Source organism: Crocuta crocuta, unplaced genomic scaffold (assembly GCF_008692635.1).
Source record: "Crocuta crocuta isolate KB4526 unplaced genomic scaffold, BGI_CrCroc_1.0 scaffold811, whole genome shotgun sequence".
In the NCBI taxonomy this organism is placed as follows: Eukaryota; Metazoa; Chordata; class Mammalia; order Carnivora; family Hyaenidae; genus Crocuta; species Crocuta crocuta.
Genome location: NW_027530352.1, coordinates 328,388 through 342,085, shown reverse-complemented (window position 1 = coordinate 342,085; position 13,698 = coordinate 328,388). Strand labels below are relative to the sequence as shown.

Sequence of the window (13,698 nt, the reverse complement as noted above, 5' to 3'; positions counted from 1 at the left end):
TTTCAGGGCGACACATTAAGGAAAACGGTAAGCATTCCGGAGGAAAGTATGCATTGAGGTCTGTCTTGCCCGCTTACTAGTGAATGGCATCAGAGTAATTCCTTTCTGAGCCTTAAGCTCCTGCTATAAAACTGGGCGTGCATCTTTCAGACAAGATTTTGCAAGAACGAAATAAAAATAGACAATACATAAGAAAGTGTTTTGTCAATTCGACAAGCATTATATACTGGTGAGATACTATTACTGTGCCTCAGACTGCCCCGTATAATGTGTAATATGCAGATGTGTTGCCTTTTGTGTATTTATTAAAATAAAATTTAAAAAATACTTGGGTGTAGTTTGGGTGGCCCCCGCCTCAGGACAGGCTGCATGCGGCAGCATGGTGTAGAACTCACATCTCCTTTGTCGGGAAGTTATCTTAAAGGTTGATTATTATAAAACCCTAGAGATCTGAGAGCAGGAAACGGTTATTGTTACCTTTTCAAAGTGATGGACATCTTGGAGAATCTGCTGAAAGTGCAGCCCTTTTCATGAAAAGAATATGCATTTTCACACATACAAACTGAAACGTGGATTTAAACTAATAGCTGTGGACACGTGTTTAAGGGCTCTCCTCTGCAGCTTGGTGTTTTTCTTTACTCTGTAGCATTGTTAGAAAATACTTAGGCTGGAAACAAAAGATAAATGCAGCTTTATTTTGATATATGTTAGGACATAACTGGGGTGGGGGAGAGGCGATGAGGTTGAAACCATTTAAGAAAATTCCCGAATCAGTATCACGGGGAAAGGAAACTTAAATTGTCAGCTACAGTCTCAATGCAGCGAACCTCCAATCCCCCTTCTCCTCAAGGACACTCCTTCTCTGTTCATCCTGAAATACCCACTCCTGGTTCTCCTCCTCAAAGTCTTTTCATAATACTTCTGATCACAAAGCCCTCTCCCTTCTCTGGAGCTCCCTAGCCTGCCTCTAAGCCATTGGTCTTGCTGTCCCTGCTGACTGGAAAAGCTTCCTATGTGTGTCCATTAAACTCCTGCCTACATTTCAGACGCTAAATCCCATTATGGCATCCATCTCTGATAAGGTTCCTTGTCTGATAAGGTTCCCTTTACTGGTGCCTCAGTTTCCTTGTGTAACGAGACAGAGACAGAGCATGAAGCCCTCTCATTCCTAGTCTCCATGTGCTTCTGTGTCTCAGACTGTGTAACCCTGTGGTTGTGAGGCTCCCAGAAGGGTGCCCACGGAGTAAGGCCACCTTGTCTCTCCATAGCTGTGGGCTCTGATCCTCAAATCCGTATGGAAGTTCAAGAAAGTGGAGCGATCCGGCTGGAGTGTACCTCAGTAGGATGGTACCCAGAGCCCCAGGTGCAGTGGAGAACTTCCGAGGGGGAGAAGTTTCCATCCATGTCAGAGTCTAAGAATCCTGATGAAGAAGGCCTGTTCACTGTGGCAGCTTCTGTGATCATCCGGGACACTTCCATAAAGAATATATCCTGCCACTTCCGGAACCTCCTTCTGGGCCAGGAGAAGGAAGTAGAGATGTCCATACCAGGTCCGTGAGATCAGCGTTGGGTTCCTAGGTGACACAGGTTTAGGGCAGTATCATCTGGGACAGCTGCCCCAGCCATGCCCTCATGACACAGCTGTCTACTTTCCCCACCTACCCCCCTGGCCACCGACGTGAGGGAACCCCACTTATCCCATTAAAAGAAGAAGGATTCTGAACACATAAACCCCCCCTAGATCTCACAGAAATCCCAGGTTTTCCATTTTAGCAGACATGTCGGAGATACAGAAGCTTTGTCCCTGGGGGCTTCCTAATTCAGAGCCTTCTCTCCTTGAGTAACAGGAAGACCCATTTCCACCCTTGCCCCTCGGTCTCCCCCATCCCATGCTAGAGCTCCGTCTAGGTTTCCAGGGTCCTCAGGAAAGCAAATCTCATTACTCCCCCCAGACCATCTCTGGCTCGGGCAGGAACCTTTCTCTATTCTTTGGTCACTGAGTCCCTTTCTCTTGCACTCAGAGGTGACATTGCCCCTCCCTCAGTTACTTCCTTCATCCCCTTGGCTCCCATCCTGCATTGATAGCTAAGAAAGAATTTCCGCAGTAACATGCATTGGTCCATTATTGTCTTTTTCTTTTTCTTTTTTTTTTTTTTATTTATTTCTAGGAGAGAGAGAGACAGCGTGAGCAGGGGAGGGTCAGAGAGAGAGGGAGTCACAGACTCTGAAATAGGCTCCAGGCTCTGAGCTGGCAGTCACACAGAGCCCGACGCGGGGCTCGAACCCACGAACCGCGAGATCATGACCCAAGCGAAAGTCGGACGCTTAACCGACTAACCCACCCAGGCGCCCCTGGTCCATTATTTTCTTTACTTCCCAGGTCCTGTCCCGAAATGACTCCTGTCCATCTTCATTTCTTTCTTTCATTGCCCTCTCCTACCTGAGATCCACATTTTTCTGAAAAGCTTAGAGCAGCATTGGAAGGACTCGTTTTTGCCCGAGGAGCCATGGGGGAGGCCCAGGTCCTCTTCCCTTCCAGCCCCCCTGGAATCAGGAGCAGAGGCGGACTTGATTAGACTTGCACAATGTCCCTCTTGGGGATTTCATTTCAGCTTCCTTCTTCCCACGGCTGACTCCCTGGATGGTGGCAGTGGCTGTCATCTTGATGGTCCTGGGACTTCTCACAATTGGGTCCATATTTTGCACCTGGAGACTATACCGGGAAAGATCCAGACAGAGGGAAAATGAATTCAGCTCTACAGGTAAGTCAGAGGCTGCTTGTCAGGAGTGCTCCCGAGTGCGGATGGATCAAGTCCTGTCCGATGACTGCAGACGGGGAGATATTTGAGTGCAGGATTCCAAAAGTCAAGAGGGGGGGTCGTAAGGCACCTGAAGCCGCTGATCCCCAATATGAAGGTCTGGGGTGCAGAAGGAGTCAAAACCAATGCTGCCTGAGATAGGAGACCTGTTGCTCACTCACTACCTACCCTCAGACTCTCTTCTCACTTCTAACTCGGTTTCCCAGTTAAGATTAAAGATCTCATCCCGAGCCGGTAGGAATGTCTTGCACATTTCTTAGGAAAAACAAAACAAAACAAAATCCTTGTTCCTCATTTATTGATAAAGCTTCAGTAGTTAAGTAGTCAGAGATGAGCCATTTACTCTTGTCATTAAGGAATTTCTGGAAGGTCATTAAGGTGTTTCTGTTTGTTTTCCAGAGAAACTCCTGGATGAGCTCAGTAAGTTCTCTTTCCTTGTTAGCTCACCCACAAGGTGTTCTCTCTCTTATAAGAAAACCCACCCATGACCTCCTCCCTCTCTCTCATTGCAGAATGGAAAAAGGCCACCTTGCATGCAGGTGAGTCACTCACTGAACTTCTCAAGGGCTCTGAGGCTCTATCGCCCAGAGATTTGAGGTCCCGTAACGCTTGGAGAGCAAAAACACTCACATGGTTTCGTGGTGAGGAGAAATAGGGGAAGGGTGGTGTAAACGGGTTCCACATTTTCCTTGAGGCACAGAGAGGGCCCTTGGAAGATGTTTCAAAGACAGGCCCCTCTGACAGGCGCCCCTCAGTCCCTGGGGACAGTCAGCTCACACATCACCCTGCGGCTGTTCACAGAAGAGGAAAATAGAGACAGCAAAACAAGCNGATTCTCAGACTTGCTCTCTTTCTGTCTGTAGTTGACGTGACTCTGGATCCAGACACCGCCCACCCCCACCTCTTTTTGTTTGAGGATTCAAAATCTGTCCGACTGGAAGATTCACGCCAGCAACTGCCCGAGAAACCAGAGAGATTTGACTCCTGGCCTTGTGTGTTGGGTCGTGAGACCTTCACATCAGGGCGACATTTCTGGGAGGTGAAGGTGGGGGACAGGGCCGACTGGGCGGTCGGCGTGTGTAGGGAGAATGTGGTGAAGAAAGGATTTGACCCCATGACTCCTGAGAACGGGTTCTGGGCTGTGGAGCTGTATGGGAACGGGTACTGGGCCCTCACCCCACAGCGGACCCCTCTCCCATTGGCAGGACCCCCCCAGCGGGTGGGGATTTTCCTGGACTATGAATCAGGGGACGTCTCCTTCTACAATATGGCCAGTGGCGCCCATATCTATACTTTCTCCGACGCCTCCTTCTCTGGCCCCCTTCGGCCTTTCTTCTGCCTGTGGTCTTGTGGTAAGAAGCCCCTGACCATCTGCGCAAGCGCTGATAGGCCTGACAAAGTCACAGTAGTTGTTGATGCCAAGGACTTCGCTAAGGAGATCCCACTGTCCGCCACGGGGGAGGACCCTGCCTCTGGGGATGCAGATACCCTCCACTCTAAGCTGATCCCTACCCAGCCCAGCCACGGGGCACTGTAGGGAATAGCCCGGCTAAACTGCTGTCCTTTGTGCTAAGCCCTCGGCTCTGTCCCCTCTGAGTCGCCAGCTGCCGGCCTCACCCAACCTGTTTCTTCCTGTTGGGTAGGGATGGCTTGGTCTTGGGAAGGTTGTGTTGGTGCTGCTAGAGAGTGTGGGGTGTAGGGCCTTCCTAATCTGTTTCTGTACAGAGACTCGGGGTGGGGGGAGGGGTGGGCAAGGAGAGGACTCCGAAGCTGTTTGTAGTGTTCTCCAACCGCGTCCCCGCCCCAGGCCAAATCCTATAGGCGGGACAGCTCAGCCATCAAGATGGGGTTAGGTTGGCTTGTGGTTGTGAGAGAAACATCTTCGTGTCCAGAATAGGGATGAGTGGAGGGACAGGTTTTAGACAAGCAGGAAACCCATAAGGTTCTGGGAAGGGAAAAGTCGAGGCTGAAGTCCCATAAAGGAAGTTGGGGGGATATCGCAATGGAGGAAAGTAAGGGGAACCTAGGCCAATGATGAATACCCGGTCTGCCCCCCGAGTTTTAGGGCCTATCTCTCAGATTTTCTAAGACATGGCCTACAGAGTAGAGGAAACTGGCCCTACTCCTGGGGGATCTGAGCACATGGCATGGGCGCGTGGAGAGGGATGACGTGAGCAGGGCTGGGGGCCAGACCGAAGATTTGATCCAGGAGAGAACATGAGACAAAACCGGAGCTGTGTGCGAAGCCATGACTCAGCTCCTTTCCTCTCAGCAGCCTCTTTTTCCCCCCCTTCTGGGGTCATTCCAGCCTCACTTTGCGGACCCCAAAACTTTGCAGCTGTCTTCTTCCTTTTGATGTAGAATCTCTCCATCTCAAGAGCCTTTCCAGAAACCCTGGTCAGTGACGTCACCTCTGTACCAGCCCGTGTCAGCCTCAGGGCCCCTCATCCCAACATCTGGCTTAACCCCCTGAACGTGCCCTCAGGCAGCACCCCAAGCAGCCCGTCCTCCCTCCCCGCCGAGCTTGCTGCGCGCGCCGTTCTCCCCAGGGCCCCCACGTGCTGTGTCGTGCTCAGCTCAGCTAGACTGACTGAACCTGCTTGTGTTTGCCTTTTCCCGTACGCTTGCGGCTTGTCATACCAACGGACTGCAGATTTATCTGGGTTCACCCCTTCTACTTGTGTTTCTCCCGTTTCCAGCATAGATGTCGCCTATGGTCTTGACCTAATAAAGAAGTTTGTTGATTGCTAAAAGCAGCATCTGCACCTTCCTTTCTTTATCCCAACAAGCGGAACTGAGAAACAGGAACGGAACTGCACGGGAGCGTGGCTGGCCGGCCGAAGCGGCGCGGCTCTGTGCATCCAGGGCTCCTCTGCAGGCCTGACGGCAGTGGGCTCCCCGGGGCAGGTGGGCCCTGGGCTATTGTCCCCTGAGGGTCTAGCTACTTACCGAAAGGCCAGGGTGCCAGTGGCTGCCCACCCTCAGCCTCTATTTGCGTGGTGACCCTGTATCTACTACTAAAGAAGGAATTGGCCCCTGGTGTAGGTGAGTGAAGCCACCTGTTCACATTTTAACAGTACTTTTCCAGGAGGAGGAAATATTTGGGAAATGTTTAATTGTAATGCCTAGTAATTGGAAAAATAAAAACAAAAACCTTAGGTGATCTTTAGAAACCTTTTTCCAGGGCACCTGGGGGGCTCAATTGGTTAAGCATCCAACTGTTGATTTTGGCTCAGGTCATGCTCTCGTGGTTTGTGAGTTCGAGCCCCACGTCGGGATCTGCGCTGGCAGCATAGACCCTCCTTGGGATTCTGTCCGCCTCTCTCTCTGCCCCTTCCTGACTTGCTCTCTGTCTCTCAAAAATAGATAAACAATTTTTAAAAAGAAGAGAAGCCGCTCCCCCAGAGGAGAAGCCCTGTGGATTCCTACTTGAAGACATTTGCGGTTCAGTGACACAAACGCTTTCCCGTAGGTTGCCCCAAGCAAGGATCGGGAATGGTCTCCTTCACAGATGACCTTAATGCAATTCAACCAGCTCTGAATGTGAGTCTCCAGAGTCACCAAATGGTGGGAAGATGACCTAATATGTGTGTCTTCTGCTGAGAAATCATCAAAATCAGACCCATTATAGATCAGCCAGAAATCCAAATTCCAAATGACATGCACACTAACATATTTCCATCGTTGCACCACATATATTTCTCATGATTAAGCTAAAACCCAACTTCTCTTAAGTTTTCAGTCTACTGACTACCCTTACAGAGGATCGTGACAAATTAAAACCCAACATTCTCTCTCAGGTGAGAATTCTGAACACCAGACAGGTAGGTCTCTTATTGTCACATCCACTGTGTATTGTGACAGGTGGCATTGTCAGCAACGCTCTGGTACTCATCTTCGTTCTTGTCACCTCCCGGGCCCCATTTCCATTTTGGTTTTGGTTATGATTTTGGTTTCAGTGTCTTCCTACGGATTTGGGGTTCAAGACGTACATAACAATATCTAGATAATGACATTTCCACATATGAATTACTGCATTATTTTAAAATCATTCCCATAGGGGCGCCTGAGTGTCTCAGTCGGTTATGCGTCCAACTTCGGCTCAGGTCATGATCTCGGGGTTCGTGAGTTCGAGCCCCACATCGGACTCTCTGCTATTAGTACAGAGCCCACTTCAGATCCTCTGTCCCCCCTCTCTCTGCACCTCCCCAGGTCATGCTCTCTCTCTCTCTCAAAATAAATAAATAAATAAACATTTAAAAAATTTAAAAAAATCATTCTGCATAAAGGCTTGTAAATCAGGAGCCCACACAGGTGTTATTTGCGAAAGGGATCAAGAAGAAAATGTAATGGATGAGAAGTGACTGTCAACATTTACTCCCTCTGTCTCTTTTCAGAGATGAGAATGTGAAGCCAAGAGACATAAAGTGATTTGATTAAAGCATATAGTCTGTGCTAAGCCAGGACCTGATGGGGGTGTCCTTGCCATCTGTCCAGGACACCTTCCACTGAACTGAGTGGGAGGGCTAGAGGCTTCAAGAAATTATCAAGGTGGGTCCCGTTGGCTCAGGACACTCTTAGGCATGAAGAGGGTCGGAGAAGAAAAAAGTAAGCGTGCCACATTATACCTGGACTGAGGGCCGGCACCTGGACCACCAGACAGAAAGGGCCCCTTCCTCCATCATTTCATGATCCCCGACACCCAGTGTCCGCCTTCCCACGACCCTTCCTCAAACACCTCTCACCCCACACTGTCCCCCCAGGCCAGCCACCCCACACTATACCCGGGAAGAAAAACATCATATATCACTACTTAAGCGTCAATTTTTGTTCAAATTAGATTTTCAGAACGTCAAAGAAAAAGTCCAAAGTTCTTTAAAACTTTTGGGAACCTCAGGCAGTTGCTTTGCTGGTTTAATGTATAATGTGTATCTTGAAATGTATCCAGAACAGATGGGGCTGCGCCAAGAACCCTTCTCTGAGACTAGAAGGAAAGACAGCCATAGATTTTAATCAGCTCTCTGACTCCCCTCCCCTTCCTCCATGACTCTTGACCTCGCCACGATNCTTTGCATTATCTGATGAGCCTGAGGCTCTTTTTCCACTTGGCACCAGCTAGCCGGGCCTGGAGGAAATGATCAGTCCGGCTTTATTTCTGAATCTCCTACAAGAGAGGACACTGGGTGTTGTGGACTCTGGAACCCAGAAACTTTATCTTCTTCCTGGAGAGATCTGTTTGTCTTCCCAAAATGCTCACGCGCAACCTCCTCCCATACGACCACTGGATTTGAATGTGCTCTATGGATTGTTTCCACCTCATCTCCTGGAAAGGCTGGACATTTCGGGTGCGGGGGGTGGGGTGGAACCCACCTTTGCTTGTAATCATCTCAGGCCACCTCCAGTGATTCCCCGGCAGGCATCCCACACAGGTGGAGCCACATATGAGCCTATGAACAGCCACCGAAACGTGTGCCTTGGGCCACTGCTCTCCATGTTTCACAACTATTTGGGGCCAGAGCCCTGTACCACAGAGGCCGGAACACGTTTTCTGAACGTGGCCCCTCCACCGCACCCGGAAGAGATCCAGCCTTTCTCTAAAGCGAAATCCTAAAGTAATGACCTCAAACTTGGGTGCACACTAGAATCACCCGGGTGGGAGGGGAAACCCTAACGAACACAGTCCCCAGGTGCGAGTCTCAGGTACTCTAATTCAGTGAGACTGAGGGGGGGGGACAGTGCTGGCAGTACCTGCTCCCCCCTGTCACCTGCTAATGCCGGACCAGTTTCTCTGTTAGGAATTACAGGGTTATTGCGCTTCCGGCCGATGACTCCCAAACCTGGGCGCCCCTCAGGCTCCGTGGAGCGCTTGTTAGATGTGGATTCCTGGACTCTGTCCCCCCAGATGTCTGACTCGGTGGGTCCGGGGGAGACTGAGAATTTGAGTCTAACTGGTTCTCCGGGGATGGGGATTTGATGCTTCATTTAAGAATTCAAGCTCTGTAGGCCCGGGTTCATTCTTCCAATGCACTTAGAGGAAACTGTAAAGCATCTAGGAAAGCAGTTCCTCGGGCCAACACAGGCGACCTGACTCGTGCGCACGCTTCCAGGCAGGTCCCCGACTAGCTCCAGCTTTGTTTGAAGCTCACGGTCGGGTTCCCTGACTCCCAGTCGGTGATGTCCCGACCTCAGCATCCTGACGCTAACGCTGGGCACGAAACCATGAGGTAGGTCACATCCGACGGGAGGTGTGTTTGGAAAAGTTGCGGCAGTAGAGGCCTGGCTTCAAGGCCACGCCAGGTTTACTAGATCCAGAGACGACTGTTCACTGCAGTAGAACATCCGCACCGGAAAGCCGGCANCCCCCTCCCCCCCGCGCCCCCCCGCCCCGCCCCTCCCGGGGGCCTGGAGGCCGCGGTCGCACGGCAGGGGCCTCTCGGCCGCGCCCGGAGCCCGGAGCTGGTGCGCGCGGCCCCCGGGGGCGCGGTGTCCCTCCTGCTCACGAGGCGTCCTGAGCCGCGAACGGCCTGGCGTCTCGGGTAACCCAGAAATACACTCGCAGCAAGGACGGTGCTCGCCGAGTCAGGATGGCCGAGCGGTCTAAGGCGCTGCGTTCAGGTCGCAGTCTCCCCTGGAGGCGTGGGTTCGAATCCCACTCCTGACAGAGCGGTGTTTTTCGGATCCTTGACTACGGAAGGTACCCCGTTACTTTTTCCCAGATTCCAACAGTGAAATGATCAGCTTAAAAAAATTATTATCCACGCTCTAGAATGTAAGCGCTCTGTACGTAGAAGGCGATGTAGGGTCTGGTCATTTTAACCTCCTTTCTGTGTCTGATTGTCCCTCCTTTCACATTCAAGGAATTCAGTGGATGTTACTCCTAAATCACAAACACTGATGTGGGCAGGGCCCGCTTTTCTTTTGTTTGCTTATAGATTTCCTTATAATAATACACTTTTCTCAAGCTCATGTCCCTTCCTCCACCCCCATAGGAAATTTCTGAAAAAAGGTCATCTCTCTCCTTCTAAATGTGTTTGTGGCATATATTTTTGGTGCAAGCGCTTGCGGTTTTAATTTACATAAATGACGCTGTTTCATATATACCATTCTATTTAACTTTATCCCTGCCCTACCGTGGTTTTGAGGTGTACCTCTGTGGCCGTGGGCACATCTAGACCAATTGCTTTTAAATGCTGCACAGAGATCTGCAGGCGTATGTTTGCCTGCAGGGATGACTCCCAGACGGGGTCCAACGCCCGGCCACCACAAAAAAGGGTGCCATTAATGAACCTCTTCCTACGTTTTCTGTTATGAAGCTGTGTATTCCATTATGAAGCTCTCTTTGACAAACAGCAAGAGCAAATGACCGGTCATGTGGGTCTAACAGTTAAAAGTTTACACTTCAGAACAGGATCCAGGCCCCAGGGAATGTGATTTAGACACACAGAAATTCATGTTTAGCGACGTCTTCAGAAATAGCCCTCAAATTCAAGTCTCCTGATGTCCAACCTGCTTATCTTAAGCGGCAATAGTTATAGTTAAAAATATTAAGTTTCTATTTTGAACTCAAAACTTAGATCGTGAATATCGTTCTTCCATAATTTGTTGCAAAAGCCCTAAATAATCAAAAAGCACAGGTGACTGGAATTTTCTCCTCACCATTCCTTTTTAAAAAAGAAATCCAATCTAATCTCAGGTTACAAGGACAGAAAGCAGAGTGAATCTGTTTTATGATCACTGATGCTCAGAATCATTCTGCCATCTCCCAAATTCCTCACACTTCACAGAAACATTCACACACACCCTGAAAGAAAAGTGAGTTGCTATTGTTTAGAAAGACTGTCCTCAGTGAGGGTAGAAAAGAACAAACAAGGTTTCTCCTTATTGCCCAGGCGGCCACATATTCAGTCCACCTCTGCCCATTTAGAGCCCTCCCTTGGGCCCCTGGCAACACATGAGAAAAGAGGAAATGGCAAACAGGGACAAAGAGGAGAAGCATTTGGAGACACTCGGAGCGCAAACGGGTGCAGTGGTCTTCAGGCTACGTGAGCCCCTGACTCCGCCACTGGTGAGCTCTATGCCCTTCCAGGCAAGTGACTTTGTACGCCTGTGCCCTGGCACCCTCCTCTCTAAAGGCAGGGAGATAACCGAAAATTATTGCACACGTATGCTCTGAGGACTGCATGACGTGGTAGATGGAAAGTGCTTGGCAAAGGACAAATGCCTGGAAAATAAGAAACACCTGATCAATTTTTTTTGTTACGCTGGAGCACCTGCTCCTTGCTGGGGCCTGTGCTGGCCTCTGGAGATCCGGAGATCGGAGGCCAGAGCTCGCCCTCGCCCCGAGAAGGAGACAGGAGGGCGACAAAGTCAGACGAAAAGCCGGTGGATGAGTGTTTGTCTCTGGGATGAAGAGAGAAACGCAGTCCCTTCTGGCCCCACCTGCTCCTGGGGCGACCTCGGCATCCAGCTAGAGCCTCCGCCCTTCACCCAAAGTGAGTTCAAATGCCACCCAGGTCTTTTGTTGTTGTTGTTGTTGTTGTTAACTTACTTATTTTGAGAGAGAGAGACAGAGAGAGTGCTTGAGCAGTGGACAGACGGAGAGACAGGGAGAGAGAATCCCAAGCAGGCTCCGCTCTGTCAGCACAGAGCCTGACAAGGGCCTGAACCCATGACCGTGAGATCGTGACCTGAGCAGAAACCAAGAGTCAGAGTCTTAACTGACTGAGCCACATGGTCTTTAAAAAGAAAACAAAGCATGAAGCAAACAGACAAACAAACATCTCCCACGAAGCACTTGATAACTTACCGTCAGGTCAAGTCCATCCGTGGTCTTCAGGAGGCCACAGATGGTGAGGATGCCCAAGGGGCCGTGGTCATCTCCAGNTCAGGTCTTCCCTCAGGGCTCTCTTTCTCGCCTGTAGCCACACAGTCCCCTTTGCCTGGAGCACCTCCTCCACTCGGCTCCAGCCCTCTCTCTCCATCTCCTCCATGCTCGGTATGGGTGTCACTTCTTCATGAAGGCTTCCCCCACCTCTTTCCTCCAGCCGTCTGGGCTAAATAGTGAACGGCGGCCCCNTACGGCCCCGTACTCTGCAACTGCCATTGAACTGTTCGCCACCCCCTCCCCCCAGGCTTATGACCCACGTGCGACTGGCATCGTGCTTGTCATAGAACCGGCTCTGCTCAAACAGGCCCTGGGAAGTGAAACAAGCACTGGATTGCACGTCACTTCCACTTGTACATATAAACCACTTTCATGGTCCATATATGGAGAGTTAGAAACGCTTTTGAGCTTTTGGGAGAGACGGTTAGATTCCTCACCTGGAATATTCTATAGTTTCAGGAGCCAGTATCATTACCTCGGTGGTACAGATCATGCAATCCACGGAGGGCCTCTGGGCTGGAAGCAGAATGAGGTAGTGGCCGAGTGTGGACGTCTGCACCGTGTCCTCCGCGTTTGGTAGAAGTCTGGACTCGAGGCCTGGAAAACACTTTCATGACAGAAGGTGGGAGGAGGTTGTGAACAAGAGGGTCTGTCTCTCCATTGCTATCTGATGCCTCTGAAGAAAAGCGGGGAATTAAGCTGCAGAGCTGAGAAGCCTCGGAGTGCGGGGACATTTTGTTTCCACAGATAGGACAGGAGATCACGTTTGAACCCTTGAGCATCTACACAAAATGGTGTGCCCCGAAGAAGGTAAAAGCAGGCCAGGGGAACTTTCTGTGCCAGGCGGTGGGGAGCTCGCTGGTGGGAGATGGTAACAACTAGAGGAAACTTCCATTTTGCCAGTGTCTGCAGGGGCCTGACTGCGAGTGAGACTCCACACTTCTTTCCCACTTCTCATTTTTTCCTTCCCTCTTGGAGAGCTTGGGAGTCGGCGCCCCAGCTCTCCCCGGACGTCTTCCAGTTGGCCTGGGGCTGCCATTTGCAAGGCGGCCCGTCCTAGTGGGCCGAGCCCTCTGTGATGTACAATCAGACAGACGCTTCTCCCTGCCACCGTCTTTCTGAAATCACTGGTGACGACTATTTGACTTTGAGTCTCCTTTCCAAAAAACTCTGAGCACAACACCACCTTTTAAATTCGTTGTTTGCGGCCTGAGTGACGTGGTTGGCTTTTAGTGGCTGCTGTGAATTGAGATGCTGCACGTCAATCAATCATTCCAGAGGCTGATCTTTCTGCAGATATTACCTGCCGCTCGTAAGAGTGCATCGGCTTGGAATTCCCATGAAAGAGCATGGAATGGCCAGGGATTATGATGTTGCTTGTAGTTTAAACTTACTGATTTTGCCTTCTGCTTTCCTTGGTTTCCTCTAGTATTGGCTGGAAAAAAATATATTACATGTGAAACAAAACTGCTAACAGTAAGAAAGCTAGAAACTCATCTTTTTCCCTTTTCTTGGTACACAGATTGGTCACCCTCAGACCCACATAAAACACTTTGGTTAAGTTCCGCAGGAGAATTTACCCCCAATATTACACCTTGATGCTAACTAAACTTACCCCTAATGTTACACTTCGATGTTTATTCCTTGGGAGCGGGAAAACCACAAAAGGCCCCGCTGGGATTCGAACCCAGGATCTCCTGTTTACTAGACAGGCGCTTTAACCAGCTAAGCCACGGAGCCAGCACGCCTGCCCGTTTCCGCATCCACAGAGAAAAGGAATGATGTTTGCTTTTGTAGCGTGCGCGTCTCTGTTTTCTCACCGTTGAGGCTCAGGAGCAGCGTAGATGCTTCTTCACAACCAGATGAACCAGCCCCCGCTTCGCCGCCAGAAGGCCCAAGAAACCGCGGCTGCAGGAAACCTGAGTCCCCTTCCCGCGGGCGCCGGGTCGCCTTGTCCCAGAAACTGCGGGGAGGGCAGTTCTCGCGCCTCCGCGG

General features: G+C 50.5%; 1 protein-coding gene and 2 non-coding genes across 3 annotated transcripts in view; 2 read left to right on the top strand and 1 right to left on the bottom strand.

The window, feature by feature from the left end:
• The window catches only part of BTN1A1 (butyrophilin subfamily 1 member A1), a 5,947-nt gene extending 375 nt beyond the window's left edge, over positions 1–5,572 (top strand). The window contains exons 3-8 of the mRNA XM_077765764.1: positions 7–27; positions 1,269–1,550; positions 2,613–2,762; positions 3,219–3,239; positions 3,332–3,358; positions 3,683–5,572. Of these exons, the coding sequence (XP_077621890.1) occupies positions 7–27; positions 1,269–1,550; positions 2,613–2,762; positions 3,219–3,239; positions 3,332–3,358; positions 3,683–4,356 (1,175 nt within the window). The 3' untranslated portion in view covers positions 4,357–5,572. The remainder of the gene's footprint in view (positions 1–6; positions 28–1,268; positions 1,551–2,612; positions 2,763–3,218; positions 3,240–3,331; positions 3,359–3,682) is intronic.
• A 3,825-nt stretch (positions 5,573–9,397) lies between these two features.
• Positions 9,398–9,480, top strand: TRNAL-CAG (transfer RNA leucine (anticodon CAG)). The gene has a single exon. It is a non-coding gene; the product is annotated as a tRNA-Leu (tRNA).
• A 3,889-nt stretch (positions 9,481–13,369) lies between these two features.
• Positions 13,370–13,443, bottom strand: TRNAT-AGU (transfer RNA threonine (anticodon AGU)). The gene has a single exon. It is a non-coding gene; the product is annotated as a tRNA-Thr (tRNA).
• Between the last annotated feature and the right edge of the window lie 255 nt (positions 13,444–13,698).